The following is a 26,699-nucleotide window of genomic DNA, read 5'->3' as shown; positions in this document are numbered from 1 at the left end:
GTATCCGCAGTGAACTTAATCCTAGTCCACAGGGAACATCATAGTGAGTAAAACAAATGGGACAGAGAGGGTTCATCACCCCCACCCGTATCCAAAGAAAAAGGGGAGATGGATAAATAGAAAGAAATGAGATTAAATAAGAAACGCCTCCACGATTTCTTTTTTTCACAGAGCCGGAGAGAAAAATCATGGAAGATAAGATAATTTAGCAAAAGGGCAAGAAAGAGGAATAAGGGAGATGGAAAACAAAAAGAGAGCAAATAAAGTATCAAAATGGAAAATGTATCCAATGAGTGTACTATTTTGACCCCTATTTCCTGGGTGTGGTGTCCTGTACTAGACAGTCAATTTGCTGCTCCCTTTTCTTTATTACACACTCTGGTCAGTAGAGCTCCTAGAGGGTGAGGTGTGGGAGATGCTCCCAGCATCTCTCAGGAGTTATTTCCTCTTCTCTGGCCCATGCAGGTGGCCCATCTCCCCGCCACAGCCTCTGAACTTTCATCTCTTTCCCTGCCTCCATTTCACTCAGTCCCAAACCACCGAGAAGGTGTAAATGATTGTTACAACTTTGTTTGTTTGTTCTTTCAGGTGATATCAAGATTATCGAACAAATCTACGGTCTCACAGGTATGGCTTTTTGCCAAAGAGCAAAATATTTATCTAAAATTTGTGGGATTTCCAACAAATCTGTCTCCCCCTTGAGGATGTAATGTATTCATTTTTGACTTCCCCTAAAGCACTTGAGAGAGACGTGGCAATGACTTTCATGAGTTTGGGAATAGAGAAAGATTGAAACTCATGTATCTATTTAAGGATCTTAGAGCTATTGTTAAAACATAGTTTGTCACCAAAACCTGCCCAGAGTAATGAAGTCCTGGGGTATTGATCTTAGAAGAATTGAGCTTTTAAATCAGTCCCAACTTTTAAGAACCCTCCAATTTCACAGAAAACTTTCCCCCAAAACAGTAACTTGTCCGATTTATTACCTAGACCTTTATTACCAATAATCCCATGAAAGAAACCCTGTAAACAGCTCCTTTTCTTGATCTGTACCCTCTTGAAGCAGAACCCCCCAACTTTCACACACATGCATACACACACACACACACACACATGCATACAGAGGTGCACAAATAAATCCAATTACACAGCCCGTTACAAAGACGTTGTTAATGGACCGAAGATGGTTGGGGGTGGGAAGCAAACAGAATTGCTATTGAGAAACATTTTTAAAGCTCTTAAAACATCTCAGTGCTATCAACCAAGTTCCTCCCTGCCACTAGTTGTCTTTTCTCTCTCATCTCTGCAAAATCCCTCTTCAGGAACTAGCAAAACTCTCATTACATTTAAACTCTCTCAACAGGCATCCTTTCCTCATTACCTCCTTTCCGCCAGACCTTTCCTATGTTCTCTTTCTCATGAAAAGAAATTTAGCCTCCTTTTGGATTTTCCCATCTGAATTCCTCACCCCACCATAGCACTCTGAAAATGAACATCCCTTCCAAGAATACACCATCGTTAACTTTCAAAAGCAAAATCTGTATAATGAAGGCTGAAGTTCATTTGCAGTATCAAAACTACCAGAATAACAGGGGTTTCAATACAATAAATATTTATTTCTCTCTCATGGACAAGGCCAGAGGTGAGCAATATAACAGTGTCAGTAGGCCTGGAGATTTCCTCTTTCTGCTTCATGATCCCCAACATATGCCTTCCTTCTCCTCATTCTCTCAGATGGCTGCTGGAGATCCATTCATTTCATCAGTGTTCCAGACTAGAAACTAAAGCAAAGTAAAAGAGCAAGATAGATGCTCCCCTCCTTCTAGGAGCCTTCCTAAAATTTCCCTATAACCTGTCTACTGGCATACTATCATCCTAGAATTTGGCCTTATGGCCAAACCAAGTGGCAAGGGGTCCGAAAAAGGTGATCTTTGGGCAAGGTGCATTGCTAAGAGTTCTGTTAACTAAGAAAGAAGGGGAGATTATGTAAAATATCACAACATTATCTGTAGGACCTGCCCTGATGTAAATTTTGTTTTCTTTTTCTTCATGATCATCACCATCATCACAAGGGCAAGCATTTAATTAAGCACATTCAGTGCATATCACTAAGGGTGTAACTACCATTATCTAATACCTAATTTTTTCCTCACGTTATTGCCAATTTACAGGTGAGGAAACCAAGGCTTTAAATAATAACATTACCTGACCAAGGTTATAGCTAGTAAGTCACAGGACTTTTAACACTGTGTGATCAAAAACACATGCATTCCACCACTAGACTTTATTCTGCTTTCCTTTTAGTCAAGACACGTTTAGTCAAGACTCATTCGTGAGTTTGAAATGACTATCCCAGCAAGATGTCACAAGCAAAATTAGAGACTCCTTTGACTGTGGGGATGAAACCTCATTGCCCTCATGGGAGCATTCATGAGAAACATGAGAGGGAAAGGAAGAGATGGGTCAGAGACAAGGAAAAGATCTGTGGTTGAATTTTGTGGCATGTATACACAGGTGAATCCAGTGACACAAGGGAGGAGGGTGTTTCTATACCAATGGCCTGAAGAAAGTAACAGGTACTCCTCCTGCACAGAGGCTGCATGTGGGGCTGGGTATTTAATAATAATAAATTTGGGTATTGTCTGCAATGATGGTCCACGGGCTCATGAATTCTTGGTATAAATCATATTGGCTGTCCCAGTCACAAGAGTCAGTACCTAAGCAAATTGTCCAAGGTGCCAAGCATGGAAGTGTGAAAATTAAATGAACTTGTAGAAGTACAAACATCTTATAGGTTACTAGTCAGAAGATTCTGTTAGAGCCAAGGGAGCCTCCTTGAAACAAAGGAATGGTTAAATTGCCAATGCAAATGTAAACAGAAGTCCAATTAGAGAATGTACTCACTGATTTTAATTTCTGTGATAAGTTCGCCCTGTTGTATCTTTAGCTGGGTGAGCTCACTTTTCTGTTCTACAATACTAGTATACAAATGTTCCTCTGCAATTCCACATGGGTCCATCTTTGGTTAAAAGCACAGAATTTAAAATGCTGTGAAGAAAAAAAAAACAAATAAAAGCAAAACCATAACTCTTGAATAAAGAACTAATAGCTTTACCATTAATTAAAATAATCACATAGTTGGAAAGATGAGTCTACTAATTCCATTTCCTCAAGAAATTTTGACCCATAAGATTAAAATACAGGGCTTCCCTGGTGGCACAGTGGTTGAGAATCCGCCTGCCAATGCAGAGGACACGGGTTCGAGCCCTGGTCTGGGAAGATCCCACATGCCGCAGAGCAACTGGGCCCGTGAGCCACAGCTACTGAGCCTGCACTTCTGGAGCCTGTGCTCCGTAACAAGAGAGGCCATGACAGTGAGAGGCCCGCGCACCACGATGAAGAGTGGCCCCCACTCACCACAACTAGAGAAAGCCCTCGCACAGAACTGAAGACCCAACAAGCCAATTAATTAATTAATTAATTTTAAAAAAGATTAAAATACAAAAAAAAAAACCTTCCTAAGTGAACTGATCATTTTATTTTACAGCTATGGCCTCAACTAAATGGGTGAATGGGCCTGTCAGTCACTACAGATTCAAGTTCATTTTTTTGTTACATATATATATATATATATATATATATATATATCATTATAACTGTTACAATAAAATTCATATACCAATAAAACAACTATTTATTGAGATGAAGTAATAACCATGACAGCTCATGACATATAAATAGTATTCTTAGGTCTTTTCAGTTTATTTTTATTATGAATTATTGATAAGCAGGTATAAATGATTGTATCCTCAAAAGAAACTGAGGCACAGAAAAATGAACTGACTTTTTGGAGTAGGGAGGCCATGTCTGGGGCAGAGCAAGAAACACATACTCTTAGATTGACTCTGTTGAGGGCCATCAGCTTAGCCTTTGCTACCTTGTCTGCCCTGCCCCTTCATTATCCCCTCCTTCATCCTTTCCCATCCTCTCCTTTGCTTCTCCTAAGCCTGTAAGGTTGAAGGAGCCCAGGCAGGAATCCTACAGGAGAGTTTGCAAAACTCTCCCTTTCCTTTCCTAAGGCTCTTCAAGGTGAGAGGATCAAATGGTTTGCTGTACTTCCTGCCACCTGACTTGTGAGAACAAGGAGAGCTGAGGACACTTCTGATCTTCGTTCATCTATGATCCAAAATAGGAAAGAGTTTTATTCTCAAAGATAATATAATTTTGCTGGTTGATCTCCACATAAAGTTCCACTGAGGACCCTGTAACTTTAAAATATCAAGGCCCAATTATGCTAAGTGAAATCAGTCAGAGAAAGACAAATACTGTATGAGATCACTTATATGTGGAATCTAAAAACTACAACAAATTAGTGAATATAACCAAAAAGAAGCAGACTCACAGACACAGAGAACAAACTAGTGGTTATCAGTGGGGAGAGGGAAGGGGGAGGGGCAAGATACAGGTAAGGGAGTAAGAGGTACAAACTACCGGGTATAAAATAAGCTACAGGGAGATGTTGTACAACACAGGGAATATAGCCAATATTTTATAATATCTATAAATGGAGTATAACCTGTAAAAATTGTGAATCACTATATTGTACACCTGTAATATGTAATATTGTATATCAACAATACTTCAATAAAAATAAAATGATGAGGATACCTGAAAAATGAAATAAATAAATTAAATAAACTATCAAGGCCCAAGACTTTGCAGTAAAATTGAAAAATGTCTTATTCCTAAAAACATGCCATCATATGCTATTATAAATGACAGGCTGATTAAAACCTCAATGCAAACCTGATCAAATGTACCTTTTACATAGCTCACCACCAAGAGAGTTTAAAAGACCAAGAGAAGGATTGTGGGCTAACACCAGGAAAGCAGAGAGAGTAAACCTAGCCGAGATCAGAAATGGGGAGATTTTTAACATCTTTTATTGAAATATAGTTGATTTACAATGTTGTATTAGTTTCAGGTGTACAGTAAAGTGATTGAGATATATATATGTATGTATATATATATATATACATATATATGTGTATATATATATATATACACATATATATGTATATATCCTTTTTTAACATTCTCTTCCATTATAAGTTATTACAAGATATTGAATCGAGTTCCCTGTGCTATATAGGAGGTCCTTGTTGGTTATCTATTTTATATATAGCAGTGTGTATATTTTAATGCCGAACTCCTAATTTATCCCTCTACCCCCCTCCCCTTGGGTAATCTTAAGTTTGTTTTCTATGTCTGTGAGTCTATTTCTGTTTTGTTTAAAATTTTTATTGGAGTATAGTTGATTTACAGTGTTGTGTTAGTTTCAGGTGTACAGCAAAGTGAATCATTCTTTTTCAGATTCTTTTCCCATGTAGGTTATTACAGAATATTGAGTAGCGTTCCCTGTGCCAGACAGTATGAGAGACTTTGAACAGCTGAATAAATAAGAGCAAAATCTGTGAGGCTTAAAGGCTCTAGGGGATCTGACTTTGTTCAGATGGGCCCTGCAGCATGAATGATATGCCTCTCAAGAAGTCTTCACAATCTGTACTCATCTATGTTATCCTCCGATTTAGCCAGAGCCCAAGGGAAATGGCAGCATCAAGAAGAGACTCCCATCCATTGTGGAAGACGAGGAAGAGGAAGAGAGCCGGGAGGAGGAGGAGACTGCATCCCTCTCCCCCATCTACACTAGGGGATCTTCCTCTTCCCGTAGCAAGAGGCCTGGAAGCAGTAAGAGCTATCTCGGCTTAAGCCTGAAGCAGCTGGCCTCGGGAACAGTGCCATTTCACTCACCTGTCAGAGTCTCCAGTTCCAATTCCCCCAAAAGCAAACAGGAAGCCGACGCCCCTAACCATGGTAAAAGAAAAGAGAAGAACTTGAAATTGCAACTTTCAGCTTTGAACAATGCTGGACCCCCAGACCTCAGTCCAAGGTGAGAGTTCACATCATAGAATTCTTTCCCAGGTGAAACTGGCTGCCTTGTAGTCAGACTAGTACCTGGCTAGTAAATGAGTCAGCCTTCTAGGCCTTTCTGCCGTGCAGGTTCTTAGCCTCGATGCTTCAGCTTCCCTAAATGTTTGTGCGCCATTTTTGACTCTACGTGGAGGTGTGTGCAAGATGAGAATAAATCATTTTAGTCACATTCTCAAAAGGGTCCATTACATGTTCCAAATTCTTTCTCTTCTCCCTTTACCCATTTAGCTCTACCTATTTTTATAGATGTATATTTCTACATTGTAATTTTATAACTTATAAATTTCTAATGAAAACAAAAGAGATGGAACAAAGTCCGTATTGCTATCCCCTCAGTATCTGATCTTACCAAAAGTTTCATGAAGCAATGAGTGGAAATTATGAAGGAAGTGAAGTGCTGGTCTTCATTTCCCATAGTATTTGCTTCATTATTGTGGACGATTGAACTTATTTTTATTTCTGGTCCCTTCAGCCTGTAATATGGGATGGTTCTATTTTTTAATTTTAAAAAAATTCACTTTAGGATCAACTAAAAGTGATTGAAACAGTGAAAAATTCTGACTCAGAAAATGTGAAAAGAGTAGGCTATGGTGCGTAACAGCTCAGTAAAAAATAGACATGAAAAAAACATATTGAGTGATTCCTAGTCTCATGTACTCGGCTAGGTAATTTTTCATTTACTATTACATTTAGTCTTTTCAGGAATCGTCTAAAGTAGCTTGTATTATCTCTACTATAAAGTTGTAAGAAGTGTTAAGTATTTTGAAGGTTACATATTTTGTCCAAAATCTCAGAAATTTGAGTTCTGAAATATAGATTCAAATTCTGTTGTTCTGCTTATAAGGCAAGGGTTGTTTCTGATATACTACATATTTAGTTAGTCATTTGAAGAACACAACTTATCCATTTAGAGAAAATATTAAGGGGAAAATAAGCAAAACAGGGTTAATGAAAAGTAGGTGGATATTAAATGTTCAGGAATTCAGTTGGAGATGGTAATTTGAAAACATCCCTTAACTCTTCTCCTTCCTAAAATTTCTCTAAAATGAAAAATACTAAATTATAAAAAGGGGGAAAATGTATCAGAGCTGTAAAAGAAAGTTTCATGTACAACTTATTCTACACTTATGAAAAAACATATTTTATTTTATATCTAGAAAAAGATTTTGAGAACACACCAAGATGTTAAGGGTAGTGGTGAATGACAGTTGATTTTTCTTTTCAGATTTTTGTTACCTTTGTGTTTACATTTTCTACAATAAATTCATCTTTTTTTAAAATAATGAGTGTGTTAGATATTATTTACCAAGGAAAGAAGATTAGCTAGAGTCCTAATAGTCATTTAAATATAATTCTTCAACTCTCACTTCAGAGTTTTGTCCACGTCCAGAGCAAAGATGTTTTCAAAGTTATTTTCTGCAATTCTGTAAACATTACATTAAAACTCTTTAATTCTGGATAGAGTAGTGAATTAATATAAATTTAGATAAGAGAACTTCTGTAGCTTAAGGTTTTGAATCTGAGAATAAATGAGTCTAAGATCTATAGCATTGCTGTTCAATAGAAATGTAGCATGAGCTAAAATTGTGAGCCACATGAGTAATTTTAAATGTTACAGTAGCCACATCTTTAAAAAGTAAACACACACACATGCAATTATTTAATAATAATTTTAATAAGATATTTTATTTGACTCAATATGCCCCAAATACTAGCATTTCAAATATTAAAAATTACTAATTAAATAACTTACATTTTTTACTAAAATCTTCAAAATCCAGTGTGTATTTTATAGTTACAGCACATCTCTTTTTGCACATTTCAGGTGCTCAATGGCCGTATAAGGCTAATGGCTACCATATTGGATAGCCCAGCTCTAGAGTGTCTAGAATTTAGAAATTTAACACACAATTTTTCAAGTCTTCTAGGAATACTGGAACCCATGAATATAAATGCGCAACTAGCCAATCCTTGTTATTTTAAACAGGGTTGTTGATGGAATTGAAGATGGAAACTGCAGTGAGGAAAGCCAGTCTTTTGACTTTGGCTCTGAACGAGTCAGACCGGAGCCCCGAATTTCTCCTCCTCTTGGAGGTAAGCTCTATATTTAGTCTTCTCTCAAGGGGTGATATGTCTTTACAACTTGTAATGTTTGGTATAGGCACTTTTTTGCCTTCCCATTCTCGGGGTATTCTCCATGTGATGGAACTTAACCAAAGCCACAAAGTAATTTCACTTGAGTCTGTGCCACCTCCAAGTTATTAAGATAGCATTTGTAATGGTTCCTCTATCCAGGCTCGACATCCTGCAGCTTACCAGCCCAGGTAAATGGTGTGTCAGGAGGAGACTCAAATTTCTGCTCTTCATCAGAGGGTAACCATGTTTTCCTATTATAAATGCAGACTAATCCACAGAAACAACATTACCCAAAGGAAATGCTGTGTTGGGTGTAGACTGTAGGAACATTGGTTATACTTAACCAATTTATTGGGTAAGTGGTTAAGTACTTGCAGTTTGCCAGGGATAAATATCTTCAGAAGTATGTAAGAATATCGGAAATGATGGGGAATTATATGAAGTACTACCCTCTAGGGATGGCGAATTAATGTAAAGTACCCCAAAACCTAGCCCAGGCTCCTCTCTCTCCGTTTCATTCTTGAGTTCATTGCCCACAAAAGAATTTGTCAGCATGATGAAGGCCAGAAATGACAACTTCTAAAAGAAGACGCACCTGTAGCTGATAGAGAATAATGAACACAGGCGATCCCAAACAGTCACCAGATGCAAGGCAGATCCTTGTGTCAGGATCTCCTGCTAATTGGTGAATCCTTCCATGGGCAAAGCCAAGCCCAATAAAGACTTCTGAATATACAGCTCTGGGGGTATGTCTCCATTTGGTAGAATACCAGTCTTCTATCAATCAACAGTTCTTCCCAGCACTCACCTGGGAAGATGGAAGAGTAAGACTCCATAGTAGGACAATGGTGGGAGGTGGGAAGGTGAGGAGAGGAATGCAGATGTTAGTCAACAATCATGATTCATCCATGTAATGGACTTATATCTGCTCTGGGCAAGAAGCACAGAAATCATAGTTCTTGTCAACCAGATGTGAGCATTTGCTATGGAAGCTGACGGTGGGCCCCAATTGGAAGTTTTCCTTGTTGGCTCACAGGACGTCATCATGCCATCCACCTAGTATTTCTGGTCCTGCCAGCCCCCTTAGCCTCCTCTTCTCCCTTTTCCCAACATCTACCCCAATACTCATCCATTCAAGCAACAAATATTCTTGACTTTACCTCCTAAATATCTCTCAGTTATGTCTGAGACTTTCTATCCTTCCTTCCACCACCCTTTTCCCTGCCACATTCACTCTTGCCTGCACTGCTTCCAAAGTCACTTCTGTTTTCACACTGTTCTCCATACAGAGAGAACTTTTAAAAAAAATACAAATTTATTCTTATTACGCTATTCCTATGCTTAAAATCCTGAGATGGATTCCTACTGCCCTTAGTATGAAATCCACACCTATTGCATAATTGCTTTTTTTAAAAAATAAATTTATTTATTTATTATTTTTGGCTGCATTGGGTCTTCATTGCTGTGCGTGGGCTTTCTCTAGTTGCAGTGAGCGGGGGCTACTTTTCATTGCAGTACACGGGCTTCTCATTGTGGTGGCTTCTCTTGCTGCAGAGCACGGGCTCTAAGCATGGGGGCTACAGTAGTTGTGACGCACGGGCTTAGTTGCTCCATGGCATGTGGGATCTTCCCAAACCAGGGCTCGAACCTGTGTCCCCTGCATTGGCAGGCAGATTCTTAACCACTGCACCACCAGAGAAGCCCCATAATTGCTTTTTCAATGCCTCTTTTCCCAGCTAGACTCAAAGCCCCATGAAGGTCAATATATTTTCTTTATTTCTGTCTCATCTAAAGGAGGCTTAGCCTGTTGTAGGTGATCTCTCATCATTCACTGAATGAACAGATTAACTTTGAAAAATATCTCAGCAAAAGGAGCTTTTACTACTCTGACACTTTGGATTGTTTTGAGCGACTTTTTTCTCCCACAGGCAAATTTTCTACACATAACTGACCAGAATTAGGATAGTCATCATGATATATATACACGACATATATAGATATAGATATCTCTGTATATCAAATCTCTTCCACTCTAGCTAGCAATGATTCATCTGTGCTTCTTGCTCCTGACAGATATGAAATGTATTTGTAAAAGTAAGGTAGAGAAAAAGTGGAGATGAGAGACCCGGGAAATGGGAGAAATCGCCTTTTAGAGCAACATTGGAAGAGACAGAAAGCCTGCAGTGGGGATGAGCAGATTTAATAGAGGTAGGAGGAAAATGCTCTCATGGGTACAGGACTCAAAATCTGGAAAGGGAAGAGAGGAGAAAAGAACATCTCTTTTCTATGGCTTGGACACTGGCTGTGATATATTTTTGGAAAACGGTCAAAGAAGAGAACATGTGCCATTTGGGCACATGGTAAGACTGTGTTCAGGAGAAGGGGAGGGTGGCCATGGACACATCCAGTAAGTGTGGTCTCAGTCACCACCATGCTGTGTGCCTAGTTCCAAAGAGCTCACCAGGTGCCATCCAGAGGAGAACTAGGGAGACAGAAGCTACAGTGCACCGACATCAGGAAAGGTTGAAGGCAGCTTGGGCTTCCTTCCTTGTTCTAACTGCCCCAGTCCTGAAATATGAGGTTTATTCCTGAAGGACTCATTCTGCGTGTGTGTCACTTTCCAGACCCAGAGATTGGAGCTGCTGTCCTCTTCATCAAAGCAGAGGAGACCAAGCAGCAGATAAACAAACTCAACAGCGAGGTATGGAGCTTTGCCTTTCTCTGGTCATGTTGGAGTGGTGAGAGGGGAAGGAAATCCTAGTCACCAGCAGAAGTGGTATAATATAGTCATGATGAATATGCGCTCTGGTGTCTGGTGACAAATATGGATGAATTCCCACTCAGCCTCCTGTGAGTATTAGTCACTTACCTTCTCTCAAGCTCTATTTCCCCGTGGGTAGCAAAGAGATAGTAGTCATCCCCACTTTATGGCCCATTTGTGAAATTAAATGAAATAAGCTAGGTAAATTATTTAACCTACAGGAAAGACTAACTAAATGATTATTATAATTGGTGTCATAAATGTATTGATACTTGGTTTAATTGGTGCTTTGTCACTTTTTTCAAGTACTTTAATTTTTAATGAGTTAAAGCAAGATCACTTGTCCACAGATGAATCAAAAGTAATGAATCAGAGTAATCAAATGGCCTGAAACTCTATTCTTTTCTCTGGCCTGTATTTGCTGTGTAACTTTGAGCACTTTAGCTCTTTAGATCTTACCATCTCTCCGTGTAAAATAAGGTAATTTCTTTAAAAACTTTATTGAGGTATATTGTACGTATCATAAAATTCACTTATTTCAAGTGTATAGTTTAATGATTTTTACTATCTTTATTGAGTGGTTCAACCATCCCCACCTGAGTTTTAGAGTATTTTTCCTCCCTAAAGAGATCTCTCACACCCATTTATGATTAATCTCTGTTCCCACATCCAGCCCTAGGCAACCACTTATCTACTTTCTGTTTCTATAAATTTGTCTTTTCTGTATGTCTCATATAAATAGAGAAGGTAATTTCTGAATCAGTCTCTTAATTTGGGTGTCCCCCTAAAATTAAATTAAAAAAAAATAGATTTTGAGACAATGATTTGGATGCAGATAGTTTCTTTGGGAGGTGATCCAGGAAGCAAGGTGAAGGAGTAAAGGAATAAGACAGGAAAGAAAGGAAAACAAGTAAATAAGTGTGTGTTAATGAGATCATTCACTCTGTAGGCAATTGGGGCTCGATCCTGCTAGGGGGACACTGAGAGACTGTGTAGGGCAACTAAGAATTGTTCTTCCATGAGACAAGTAAAAGGAGTTGAGGGTGGCTTCTGAGAGGTTACCTTCAGGCTTAGCTGCAGAAGACACTAGAAGGATCCTTCAGACAGGAATACGCAGGAAGACCCAGCTGTCTGTGGTGAACTTCCAGGTAGACCTAGGCCAAGTTCAGTGAGCAGACACAGACAGGGTAATAGGGCTGAAGTTTTAGATTCTCTGATGAGGTCTTTATGGAAAATGTAACCATCTGATGATATTGATGAGATCTGAAAAAAATGAAATTCACGTAATCATAATTGCTTTCCAATTACCTGTAATAATGGAAAACTGGGCAGCTTGTCATAAAGTCTATAGGGTGTTTTTGTTAATAAATTTATTTATTTCATTTATTTTATTTTTGGCTGTGTTGGGTCTCCGTTGCTGCGTGTGGGCTTTCTCTACTTGCTGCAAGCAGGGGCTACTCTTCGTTGAGGTGCGTGGGCTTCTTATCGTGGTGGCTTCTCTTGTTGCAGAGCACGGGCTCTAGGCGCACGGACTTCAGTAGTTGTGGCTCATGGACTCCAGAGCACAGGCTCAGTAGTTGTGGCGCACGGGCTTAGCTGCTCCACGGCATGTGGGATCTTCCCGAATCAGGGCTCAAACCCGTGTCCCCTGCATTGGCAGGTGGATTCTTAACCACTGCACCACCAGGGAAGCTCAAGCCTATAGGTTTTTGTTCAACGTGTGTTCCATCAGCTTAGTGAAGATTTGTGCTTTACTGCCCTCTCTCATTCGGAGTCTACACTTTCTGGAAGTGAGATGGTTGCCAACAAGAAGTAAGAGGGCCAAAGGGCAGACTAACAAAATAGGAAAAGAAAAACTAACTGGATTGAAACTGCTTAAATCACGAGGACTTGGCCATATGTGAGATCACCCAAATAATCTCATTAAAAATACACCAAAAAAAAAAATACACAGAAGAACAAAAAGAAAACAAACTAAACACTCTTTTGGGCACCTGGACATCAACTTTTGTGTGTGTGTGTGTGGTTTAAGAGTGCTTTATTATTGTGGGGTTTTTTGTTGTTGGGTTTTTTTTTTTGGATAGCAACTTTTTATTAAACAATTTTCTTTAAGATATTGTTCTCAGATAAAATCACACATTAATACCACTTGAATTATCAATATTTTCCCTCACATTTGAGTTTATTTAATGGTTTTAGGAACTGACTGACCAATATCTTAGCTGAAACACAGAAGTTAGTAATTAGTCTGGGAAAAAAAAAATGTGTTGGTAGCTTCAATGTTCACCTTCCCTAAGTTCAGGTTTTTCCTCTATTAAATGGTAATGATAAAATCTGTCATAGAGGAGTGTGGTTAAGGACTTAATACCATATGTAAAGCACCAAACATGGTGGTCAAATGCTCATTCTCTCCTCATACAAGGTCATGCTTCTAGTCAACAAATGTGACTCTCAAGTTAGTCCCCCCTGCTACCCAACAGTGCCCCGTGCAGAGTAATAGGAGAGAGAATTAGTCAATGCATATGGAATAAAATGAAAATGAATGGACTTAAGGGAAACATATTTGATCATGAAAATGAGACTGCTTTCACCTGAGACTTCCTTTTGCTATGAAGACGCTCACTATAAAATTAGAATAGGGACTTCCCTGGTGGCACAGTGGTTAAGAATCTGCCTGCCAGTGCAGGGGACATGGGTTTGAGCCCTGGTCTGGGAAGATCCCACATGCCACTGAGCAACTAAGCCTGTGGGCCACAACTACTGAGCCCGCCTGACACAATTACTGAAGCCCACGCACCTAGAGCTCATGCTCTGCAACAAGAGAAGCCACTGCAATGAGAAGCCCATGCACCGCAAGGAAGAGTAGCCCCGCTCACCACAACTAGAGAAAGCCACGCGCAGCAACGAAGACCCAATGCAGCCAAAAATAAATAAATAAATTTATTTTTAAAAATTACAATAAAAAATGATAGGGTAAAAATTTTACATTTCAGTGCCTCTTATTTTAACTAAATAATTTGATGTAAAAGTGTCACCGATTTACTGTAAAGAACACTTATTCTGTAACATTTAAGTTGATTTAAGGGCAAGGAGACCCAGTATGCCAGTTAACAATGCTTAACCATTATGTGACATTACACTAAACGTTTAAGTGGTAAAATGATATTAAAACTAGGCAGAAGACAACCTGCCAAACTTAACAGAAAGGTAATCACAGGCAAATTTCAAACTGAGAAAATACGATGGCTTATTAAATCATCCTTAGCAGAGTACACTTTGTCTGGAGTGCTCTAATTGCCACTTGTTAACATTTTATTTTGTAGGTACATAAAGGAACCAGTTAATATTAGGCCACTTTATTCCAACTTGAGTCTTAACTATATTAAGGAGAATGAAAATGTTTCATGTATATAATACATGCCTAAACAAAAAAATAAATGAGTTTTGTAGAAACAACTTATATTGACTTTTCTGAGAGAGAAGTCTGGCTTCTCATACTATTTATTAACTCCATTTTTAAAACAACTTTATTGAGGTATAATTAACGTGTCATAGAATTCATCCTTTGAAAGTGTACACCTCGGGACTTCCCTGGCGGTCCAATGGTTATGACTCTGTGCTTGTATGGCAGGGAGTGCAGGTTTGATCCCTGGTCAGGGAACTAAGATCCCGCAAGCCAGACAGCGTGGCCAAAATAAATAAATAAACAAATTAATTAATTAAAGCATACACTTGAGGGCTTTTAGTATATTCCTAGACTTGTGCATGCATCACCATAATAAATTTTAGAACATTTTGTTTCCCCACAAAGAAGCTTTGCACCACACAGCCATCACCCCTAATGCCAGTGGCTCCCCGTCTTCAGCCCCAGGCAACCACTAAGCTACACTATGTGCCTGTAGATTCGCCCACTCAGGCCATTTTATATAAATGGAATCATACAATATGGTCCTTTGTGACTGGCTTTTTTCACTTAGTGTAATATTTTCGAGGTTTTCATCTCACATTGTTGCATACCAGTACTTTATTCCTTTTTACTGCCAAGTAATATTTCATTATATAGATATAGCACATTTTGTTTATTCATTCATCACTTGATGGGCATTTGTGTTGTAACCACTTTTTGGCTAATATGAACAATGCTACTATGAACTTTCATAAAACATTCACACAAGATTCTGTGTGCACATGTTTTAATTTCTCCTGAGTAAAGAAGAATGGCTAGTAACCCTATGTGTAAACATTTGAGGAACTGCCAGGCTGTTTACCAAAGCAGCAGAAGAATTTTATATTTAGCAGCATATGAAGGTTCCAACCTCTCCACTTTCTCACCAACAATTTTTATTTGTTATTATCTGATTTTTTTATATAACCATTCTTGTGTGCATGAAGTGGTATCTCATGTGGTTTCCATTTGCATTTCCCTGATAGCTAATAATTTGAGCATCTTTTCATGTGTTATTGACCATTTGTATGTCTTTGGAGAACTGTCAATTTAGATCTTCTATCCATTTTTAAATTAGGTTGTCTGTTTATTACTGAGTTGCGAGTGTTCTTTATATATTCTAGATAACAAGTTATGATGGATGTACAGTTTTCTTCTCACATTCTTTAAGTTGCCCTTTAATTTTCTTAATGTTTTTCTATAAAGCACAATTTGGTGACATCCAATTTATCTCTTTTTTCTTTTGTTCTTTGTGATGTTGAGGTCACATCTAAGAAACCATTGCCTATCCCAAGGTCATTAAGATTTATTCCTCTGTCTTCTTCTAAAGGTTTTATAGTGTGAGCTCTTACATTTAGGTCTGTGGTTTATTTTGAGTTAATTTTTGTATATGGATGATGTATGGGTCCAATTTTACTTAATTTTTTGTGTGGATGTCTAGTGATCACATCACCATTTATTAAAAACACTAAGTTTTCCCCACTGAATTGTCTTTGTACTCTTGTGACACTCAACTTGCCATTGATATGAGGGTTTATTTCTGGACTCTCAATTCTATTCTATTGCTCTATGTGTCTATCCATTTCTTTCTAAATTTCTTTCAACAATATTTTATAGTTTTCAGTGTACAAGTCTTGCACTTCCTTGGTTAAATGTATTCCTAAGAGTTCTAATATTTTTTGTCATCTTTATTGGAGTATAATTGCTTTACAAGGGTGTGTTATATTCTGCTGTACAACAAAGTGAATCAGCTATACATATACATATATCCCCATATCTTCTTCCTCTTGTATCTCCCTCCCACCCTCCCTATCCCACCCCTCTAGGTGGTCACAAAGCACCAAGCTGATCTCCCTGTGCTATGTGGCTGCTTCCCACTAGCTATCTATTTTACATTTGGTAGTGTATATATGTCCATGCCACTCTCTCACTTCGTCCCAGCTTACTGTTCCCCCTCCCCGTGTCCTCGAGTCCATTCTCTACGTCTGCGTCTTTATTCTTGTCCTGCCTCTAGGTTCTTCAGAATCTTTTTTTTTAGATTCCATATATATGTGTTAGCATACAGTTGTTTTTCTCTTTCTGACTTACTTCACTCTGATGACAGTCTCTAGGTCCATCCACCTCACTACAAACAACTCAATTTCGTTTCTTTTTATGGCTGAGTAATATTCCATTGTATATATGTACCATATCTTCTTTTTTTTTTTTTTTTTTTTTGAGGTACGCAGGCCTCTCACTGTTGTGGCCTCTCCTGTTGCAGAGCACAGGCTCCGTACGCACAGGCTCAGCAGCCATGGCTCACGGGCCTAGCCACTCCGTGGCATGTGGGATCTTCCCAGACCGGGGCACAAACCCGTGTCGCCTGCATCAGCAGGCAGGCTCTCAATCACTGCGCCACCAGGGAAGCCCCGCCACATCTTTATCCATTCATCTGTCAATGGACACTTAAACTGCTTCCATGTCCTGGCTATTGTAAATACAGCTGCAATAAACATTGTGGTACATGACTCTTTGAATTATGGTTTTCTCAGGGTATATGCCCAGTAGTGGGATTGCTGGGTCGTATGGTAGTTCTATTTTTAGTTTTTTAAGGAACCTCCATACTGTTCTCCATAGTGGCTGTATCAATATACATTCCCACCGACCTTGCAAGAGGGTTCCCTTTTCTCCACACCCTCTCCAGCATTTACTGTTTGTAGATTTATGGTAGTTCTATTTTTAGTTTTTTAAGGGAGTTCTAATGTTTTTGATGCTATTGTAAATGAAATTGTTTTCTTAATTTATTTTTGGATTGTTCACTTATAGTGTACGGAAATACACCTGATTTTTGCTTGCTCATCTTGTATCCTGCAACTTTACCAAACATTTTAAATAGTGCTAATAATTTGGGAGTGGGTTTTTTGGAAATTTTTTATATTAGATCATGCCATCTAGAAATAGAGATAGTTTTATTTCTCCCTTTCCAATTTAAATGCCTTTTATTACCTTTTCTTCCCTAATTGCCTTGGCTAGAACTTCCAGTACTTCACTGAATAGAAATGGAAAGAAATATCCCTCTCTCGTGCCTCCCCTTGGGAAGGAAGTCTTTGTCTTTCACCATTGAATATGATGTTAACTGTGGGTATTTCATAAATTCCCTTTTTCATGTTGAGAGAGTACCCTTGTATCCCTGATTTGTTGAGTGTTTTTATCACAAGGGGATGTTAAATTTTGTCAAATGCTTTTTCTTGCACCTATTGAGATGACAATGTGTTTGTCTGTTTTTTGTCCTTTATTCTACCGATATGGTATATTATGTTAATTAATGATTTGGGGATGGCAAACTAAACTTGCATTCTTAAAATAAATCCTCCTGGTCATGGTGTAGAATCCCTTTTAAATATTGCTGGATTCAATTTGGTAGTATTTTTTTGAGGATTTTTGCCATCTATATTCATAAATTACTGGTCTACAGTTTTCTTTTTCTTGTGATATCTTTGGTTTTCGTGTGAGAGTGATATTGGTCTCATAAAATGAGTTGGGAAGTGTTCCCTCCTCTTCTATGTTTTTAAATAGTTTGTGAAGAATTGCTATTAATGCTCGCTTAAAGGTCTGGTGAAGCCATCTGGTCCTGGGCTTTTCTTTGTGGAAAGTTTTTTGATTACTAATTTAATCACTTTACTTTTATAGGTCTATTTAGATATTCTATTTCTTCTTTAGTCAGTTTTGGTAGTTTACATCTTTGTAGAAGTTTGTCAAATTCATCTGTTATCTTACTTGTTGGCCTATAGCATTCAAAGTATTTCCTTATGATTCTTTTCATTTCTGTAATGTTGGTAGTAATGTCTCCTCTTTCATTCCTGATTTTAGTAATTTGAGTCATCTCTCTTTTTATTTAGGTGAAGCTTTGTCAATTTTGTTGATATTTTCAAAAAAACAGCTTTTGGTTTTGATCATTTTTCTTCATTTTTATTCTCTATTTTCATTGTTTTCTGCTCTAATCCTCATTATTTCCTTCTTCCTGCTTCCTTTGAATTTAGTTCACTTTTCTTTTTCCAGTGCCTTAAGGTGAAGTTGATTTTATATCTTTCTTCTTTTTCAATAGATATTACCATAAATTTCTCCCTAAGCACTGATTTAACTACATCCCATAAACTTGAGTATGTTGTGTTTTCATTTTCAGTTATCTCAAATTATTTTTTAATTTCTCCTGTGATTTCTTCTTTGACCTATTGCTTATTTAGTAATGTGTGATTTAATGTCCACATACTTGAGAATTTCCCAATTTTCTTTATTACTAATTTCTAATTTCATTCCATTATATTTGAAGAACACACTTTGTATGATTTTAATCCTGTTATGTTTATTTAGGTTTACTTAATGGCATAGCATATGGTCTACCTGGAGTATGTTCTGTGTGCGCTTGAGAAGACTGTGTATTCTGCTGTTGTTGGGTGAATATTCTATAGATGTCTGTTATGTCTATGACTATAGGTCTGTGACGTTCAAGTTTTCTATTTCCTTGTTGATCTGCCCAGTTGTTCTATTTATTATTAAAAATGAGATATTGCAGTCTCTAACTACCATTACTGATTGTCTATTTCTCCCTTCAATTTTGACTTTTTTTGCTTCATGTATTTAGGGCTCTGTTGTTCTATATGTATATATAAAATTGTTATCATTTCCTGTAAAGTTGACCACCTGTTTTACCAAATGTTTCTTCTTTATCTCTAGTAAAATTTTTAAGTCTATTTTTTCTGATATTAGTATAGCTTTTCCAGCTTTCTTATGGTTGCTGTTTGCATGATATCTTTTTTCATCCTTCTTCTTTTAACCTACTTGTATATTTGACTCTAATGTGTGTCTTCTGTTGACAGCTTATAGATGTCTTGATTTTTTTTATTCAATCTATCAATATTTGCCTTTTGATTAGATGGCTTAATTCATTCATATTTAATATTATTGATATAGTTTGATTTACATCTTCTATTTTACTTTTTATTTTCTATTTATCTCCTGTTTGCTTGTTTTCACTTACTAATTGTGGGCTTCTTACATTATCAAATATTCTTTTTTAAGATAAGTTCAAAACACTTATGATGGTTACTTAATAAAACAGGATTACATATACCAAGGGGTAGACGTTCCTCACTTACTTTATATAATTCCAAAAACATATATAATACTTGAACATTTTTGTTCTTTTTCAGATGATTTAAAATAAAACTTAGAGAACAATTCCTCTGTGGTTAAATACATCTGGTATACTTTACTTAAAGTTAACTCATATTCTTAGGGATGCACATTAGTCATTAGCATACTAAGACTCTATGAATTCTTGCAGTAAAGAAACTAAATTGTTATTTTTAGCCTGCACCGACCAAATGCATTTGCTTATGGATCACTTTAATGACAAAATAACTGTGAACATTTTGTCTCGCATTAGCATACCTTGGAATAATACGAAAAGCACCGAACTAAGGAAAAAGCCTCTTTCAGATGTTATCCAAAATTCTCACCTTCCTTTTTTACTTTATCCTATTCTGAGTTTGGTTTCGCCCCATTTTATATACTAGGGTGTATTCACGTTCTTATTTTGGGTCTCTTTTTCATGTTCCCAGAACATTCTTGATTTTTGTTTTTGCACCTGCTTAAAGTTCACTTCAAGTACAGTCTTTACCAATTGATTTCTATAAAGGTTTGTACTTCTCATATGTTGCCCAAAACATATATGTGGATATACACATATATTAACAGAGAGTGAGTGAGAGAGAGAGATTTATTATAAGGAATTGGGTCATGCAGTTAGGAAGCTGAGGAGTCACAGTTCTGCAGTTGGCAAACTGGAGACCCAGGAGAGCTGATGAGGTAGTTCCAGGTCCAATCCAAAGGTTTGAAAACCAGTAGTATAAGTCTGCAAGTCCTGGTCCAAAAGTCAGCAGTCTCAAGACCCGAGAAGAGCTTATGTTTCAGTTTGAGTCAGGCAGGAGGAGTCCCCTCTTAGACTTTTTGTTCTATTCAGGTCTTCAATTGATTGAAGGAGGCCCACATACATTAGGGACAATCTGCTTTACTCAGTGTACTGATTCAAATGTTAATCTCATCCAGAAACAGCTTCACAGACACACCCAGAACAACGTTTGACCAAATGTCTGGGCACCCCATGGCCCAGTCACGTTGGTAAATAAAAACCGTCACATCCACAAAATACCTTCTGTTTGTCAGACCAGTGGCTTTATTTCCAGTTTAAATCATTGACCTGTTTCAATGTTCAAGCTGCTTTGGTGGGCATAATCCTTTTCCTTCTAATTTTTTAAAAAATATTCCCCTATGGCCAAGATGTTGTGGTTCTTTTCATGAGACAAAATTAAACATTTTCTCAAACTCCAGAATTTAGAAAGTGACTTTTACCTTTTATAACTTCATATATTGTAAGTTATACATATATGGGAGCAGAACCAAAATTTGGGGAAGACCAGCTCTATTCTTGACACGACTACTTTGCTGGGAATCTCACTGAGTGATTTGGAGCCCTTTGTTTCATTGACACATTAGCACACTGTTAAGAGATTTGAGAAATCTACACGTATCAACTTGGCCTCTAGCATGTTAGAGTCCAAGTTCTTGTTGCTATGGAGACTGACAGAAAAGCATCTTCTTTTCCGACACGATTGTGTTTGCATCACATTTCATAATTGGATCATAGATCATGTTCTTTAAAAATAGCTATTCCAGTTATCTCCCTAGATCCACTATTTTCCTAAGGCTTTAAAGCATCATTTTATAATAGTCACTAAGACTATACATCCAATTTCAAATTGTGTTTTGTAACATCGACATCCTTCAACTTGTTTTAATATCTTTTAAATTTCTCATTTGCAACTTCCTCAAAAAAGTCTAGTAACTTTCTCTGAAATATTGAAGAGTCCCATTATTCTCAGATAGGCATTGTTACAGGGTAAAGTATACTGAGGTAAAAAACAAACTCCAGATCGCATTGGTTCAAATTTATTTCTTGTTCAACCAAACGCCTAATATTAGTTAGCTCGAGGGGGCACCACTACCTGGAATGTCATTGATTAGCTATGTTCCATTTGAAGAGCAGAGCACGGACAATTGTTTTGGCTCAAAAGATATACACATCATTTCTGTTTATATTTCATTAACTAGAACTAATTCCATTGGTACAATTAATTTCAAGAGATAAAAAAGTATAATTTTCTGTGTACTCCAGAAGTAACAGAAAGCTAGATACTAGTAAGCACTAGTAATATCTACCACAGCACCCAAACATTAATAGGAAAATTTTGTTTCCTCTTTCCTTTGCTTAAGATTGAATGCCAATATATCCCCAATTAAATGTGTCATACAATAACCAAGCAAACACATACAGGTAATGAAATGTTTTCTGCTGAAAAACAGAGAATCTCAGTTGTTTTCTAGGTTATATTTAAGAAAGCTACCAGATAAGTTTCAAATTTGTGTCACTAGATCAGTGAAGGCTCTTTCAGTCAAATAAATAGAATAGTAATAACAGGTTGTTCTTTAATTAAGAGTTGCTTTGCTTAGATAAACAACAAGGACCTACTATGCAGCACAGGGAACTAAATTCAATATCTTGTAATAACCTATAATGGAAAAGAATCTGAAAAAGATTATATAAATATATATGTATGTATAACTGAATCACTTTGCTGTACACCTGAGACTAACACAACATTGCAAATCAACTATACTTCAATTAAAAGAAAGAGTTGCTTTACTACTTTCCTAAATGGCTATGAAAACTCAGGGTTCTATCAGAAATTCACACAAGGAAACCTGCATGAGTAATACCCTATGGTAAAGTTATTCTTTAGTCCTCTGAATTGGTGTTATCATTATATCTTTTCATCAACAGTTGATTCAACTGAAACACACTGATAGAATTGCCAGACCATCCCAATATCTGACTGTACAGTCTCTTTTCTTCCTCATCATGATCATGAATAGTACTTGACCATCAATTCTCGAAAGCAAGACATAAGCAAAGGCTATATACTTCACTTTTTGACATAGAAAAACAAAGTCCATTTAAACTGCTGGCAAAACCATTATGCTTTTTTATTTTAATACATATGTATTGTTGATATTAGTCTTGCATTTTGTGGATACAGGTTTCTAAACTGGAATATATCCAACTAATTAATGATTTGTAGGACACTTTTTGATTATTTTCCAGTTCTCAAGCCTCTAGGCAAATTTGTAGCTCTCATGAGAGTTTTACTGATAATAAATAAGTAGATTAATTAAAATAAACCCTCAAGAATAGTGAGACTCTCTCAAAAGAAAAAAAAAATACGCCACTCAAAAGCTTGTCCTGGGGCTTCCCTGGTGGCGCGGTGGTTGGGAGTCTGCCTGCCAATGCAGGGGACATGGGTTTGGGCCCTTGTCCAGGAGGATCCCACATGCCGCGGAGCGGCTAGGCCCATGCGCCACAACTGCTGGGCCTGCACTCTAGAGCCTGCCAGCCGCAACTGCTGAGCCCGTGTGCCACAACTGATGAGGCCCACGTGCCTAGAGCCCATGCTCCGCAACAAGTCACTGCAACTAGAGAAAGCCCCCCCACAGCAGCGAAGACCCAATGCAGCCTAAAATAAAATAAAATAATAATTAAAAAAAAAAAAAAAAGCTTGTCCTGTGAGGTGTAGACTTTAAATGCATGTAACTTTTGGAGATCAACTATTTTTGTCCTCTTTGCCTGGGAGTATTTATATATGGGCCTCTTCTCATCTTTGAATAGAGGGACTAAATGGATATGACAGTTATGTGTCCAAGTGAGACCAATGCCACATTCCAAGTGAGCAATTTGCGATGAGTTGAATAAAAGGAGTATTTACAGGAGTTAGTAGAGTGTAGGGAAACCACAAAGGATGGAACAGCCCCTCCCACTCTGGGGCAGTGTCAACAGTAGTTCACTACCACTCCTTGGTCTGCAGGGCCAGAGTAGAGAATGATTACAGAATCTTGAGTCAGAGAAAGCTGGATGGAGAAAGCTACGTGACAGGAGCCACGATCTTTCGTTGGTACTTTCTGTGACCTGTCCACCTCAACCCTGCAGGGAAGCAGCCAGAGGAACACATGCCCTGACCTCCCTCTCCTGCCTCCCTCTGATTCGATGGTGTTTTTCAATGGCCAAACCCAGCCAGAAGCCAATGAGCCTATTGATGGAGATCATACAAGCCAGCCTCCAAGGGGCAGAGTTGGTTGGAAAGTGGATCTATTTTAGAGATACAAATGGAAATATTTAGTAAAATGAGTTACTATGTATACAAACAAGTATAGGAAAATTCAAAGGAAATTAAACCATTGGTTATTAATTATTCATTCCTAGAAATTAGCCAGTTGCTGGTAGCTAGTTATTAACTGCCCACTAACTGATAGTTTCAGAATTACTGGTTATTTTTTAAAGACGGACAAGGGTAATCAACCCCATACCTCCTAAAAGTTTGTAAGTTGATGCAATCTTTCAAAAACATTTAGCTCTGCCATTTTTCATTTCATCATTAGGAAAATTAAGTTCAATAATTAATCCAATCCAACAACTACGAATGACATTGGAACTTTTTTTTAGGATCCTAGAGTTGGAAAGGTTGGCCGAAGCCTTTTTCTTTCCTATCCTCTCCCTGCTAACATGAATTTCCCCTTTTTAAAAATGAGAACACCACAGATCTTTCAAAAGGGCTCCAATTCCTTTAACATCCATTCTACCTCCAATCTCCTGTGAATCTCCTTGACTCTTCCACAATGAATCCCATTTCCAAAGTCCCTTTTCTGCACTTCAACACCTGCTTTCCAACCTTGCCATTCAGCATTTGGTTTTATAAAGTTTTATATTATTTTCATGTGCACATTTCTTCCTTCCCCCAAATAGAGCACATGACTCCTAAAAACTTGGATTACATCACCAAAAGAATTCTGTGAGTTGCCTCAAAATTATTCTTGTTATTTTTAAAGTATTCAGACTTTACTGAAGTGCAATAGAGAATGCTCCGTATCTCAGGTAACTCAATGTTCAGAACTAGAAAATAAATAAACATGAACTTGGGGAGGCTTGGATTTTTTCCAATCTTCTTACTAGAGAACAATCAGGCACCTAGAGACATGAGGACCAACACTTTCCATTCACTTGTGCACAATTAAAAATGAACACAGGGCTTCCCTGGTGGCGCAGTGGTTGAGAGTCCACCTGCCGAGGCAGGGGACACGGGTTCATACCCCGGTCCGGGAAGATCCCACATGCCGTGGAGCAGCTGGGCCCATGAGCCATGGCCGCTGAGCCTGCGCGTCCAGAGCCTGTGCTCCGCAACGGGAGAGGCCACAACAGTGAGAGGCCCGCATACCGCAAAAAAAACTAAAATAAAATAAAGGGTAAAAGAATTGTCCTGAAACAAATAATTATGCAACTTTACCTTCATACTGTTATAGTTTCATAATGTGGTAGAATCATGAAATCTGAGAATTGAGAGCTATCTTAGAGGACACCTACTCTGACTTTTCACCCAATGTGAGAATTTTCTTTCTGAGGTTACTGGCAAGAAATTATTTTACCTGAATATTTTCTGTAGTAAGAATCTCACCATGCTCTAGAGAAATCTATGGCAATGCTTCCCAGACCTGGTTGTGCTTTCAAATTCTCTGGGAATATATTTTTTACATGATTATAAATATGTTTAATAAATTAATATGTAAAATAATGAATAAATATTTTTAAAATTACCTTTCCTGTAGCCCATCGTGGACTGACTCTCAGAACCCCTAGAGCTGGCACTGGGCATCTCTATTTTTAAAAATTCTCCAAATGTTCCTAATGACAGCAAACCATGCAGACAGTGGCTGACTTCATTTCTCAAATGCTTTAGCTATTAGAAACCTCTTCGCTATATTTAGCTGATATAACTCTGTAAAACCTGTTATTCATTTTTCCTACTTCTTTTGCTCTTGATTAGAACAGAAAAAGCCACCTAACTGATCTTTTTAAACGAAATACTTTAGATTTTGAAGGTAGCTAATCTCTCTCTTCCTCCCCACTCTGTAGCATATTTTCTCCTTCTATAAATGTTCTCTCTTCCTTGAAACTTTACTCAAGTGATGTGAGATCCAGACTCTTCATCATCATAATCAACTTCTTTTGCCTTTGCCCCGCCTCTTAACCCAGTTTCTCAAGGACAATGACAAATGACCCCAGTGTCCTACAGATGATACTTCCAGCACAGAGGCTATTGTCTGTCATAATGTTTCAGCTTATAAAACACCTCAAGGTCTTGTATTCCTTCTCTCTGTTCAGAAACCTCTTTTGCAAGACATCTGCGTGGGCAGCTGTCTTCCCTCTCTCAAGTCTATGCTCAAATGTCAGCTTCCCGATGAGTTCCTCCTTGACCAGCCTTTTTAAAATAACAGCCCCCTCTCCCCAAATTTACTTCCAAATTTGTTTTCCCTCAAAATCCTATCAAACCCCTACTACACCACATGGTTTATTTATCTACATTTTCATTGTCTCTACCCCCACCCCCCATTAGAAAGTCAGTTCTAGGAGGACAAGAATCTTTATCTGCTTTTCCCTTTGTTATCGATTGGCACATGGTAGACACATACTTATGGTTGATGAATGAATAAAAGATGCTTGGATTATGCATTATGTCCATTTTAACCATTAAGCATTAGGACATTGAATAGAAGAGGGAAATGGGATTTCAGTTTTGAGTTTGAAGAGACTTTAGAAATCCTGATACGGATATGCTGCTATTGCAGATAAGTAAACTGAGGTCCAGAGAAAATCATACATGCAGCAAGAGACTTGGAAACAAGACCTCAGTCCAGCCCAGGAGGGTTAGCTTTCCAAGCAGACCATCCTTGGTCTCTGTTGAAAAGATTTCCTCTCTGAAATATCAGAAGCCTACCTCAAGATGTGAGCCTTTGAGTCCTTAAATTGGCCAGATAGATACTTAAATCTAAGGTTTGATTAAACAGTGGATAGATAATTTTAGTACAGGATAATTTCAGAAAGAGCATTTCAAGAAAGCCTGATAAAATATACTATATGTTTATTCAAGGGGAATTTATTGATTTCCCATATGTTTTCCCATATATGTTTCCCATGCATGACTATTGCACATGTTAGCATTTTCAAATCTTAAAACAAACAAAAACAGGAGTGCATAGTAAAGCAAATAAAATGATAAAGAGTGTTAAGGAGAGACAGGGGCTTGGGAAATTCACTGGTAATTTACTGACCTTTTCAATGTATTTTTAAAATCAAATCAAATCATTGGTACAAGATACCATTACTACAATCCTGTGCTGGCCTCAGTTGGTGATCTGCAAGTTCACTTTCTAAACTGAATCTCC

The 26,699-nt window shown here is 37.8% G+C and overlaps 1 protein-coding gene across 1 annotated transcript in view; it reads left to right on the top strand.

Annotated features, from left to right (window-relative positions):
• KCNH8 (potassium voltage-gated channel subfamily H member 8) overlaps window positions 1-26,699 on the top strand; it is a gene marked incomplete at both ends in the record, with an annotated part of 386,090 nt that overhangs the window by 346,028 nt on the left and 13,363 nt on the right. The window contains 4 exons of the mRNA XM_082655515.1: window positions 589-627; window positions 5,592-5,950; window positions 7,979-8,085; window positions 10,752-10,828. Of these exons, the coding sequence (XP_082511641.1) occupies window positions 589-627; window positions 5,592-5,950; window positions 7,979-8,085; window positions 10,752-10,828 (582 nt within the window). The remainder of the gene's footprint in view (window positions 1-588; window positions 628-5,591; window positions 5,951-7,978; window positions 8,086-10,751; window positions 10,829-26,699) is intronic.

This window comes from Grampus griseus (genome assembly GCF_964374135.1).
Source record: "Grampus griseus genome assembly, chromosome: 5".
NCBI classification, from domain to species: domain Eukaryota; kingdom Metazoa; phylum Chordata; class Mammalia; order Artiodactyla; family Delphinidae; genus Grampus; species Grampus griseus.
Note: the sequence above shows the minus strand (reverse complement) of the source record. Positions and strands in the feature narration are given on the sequence as shown.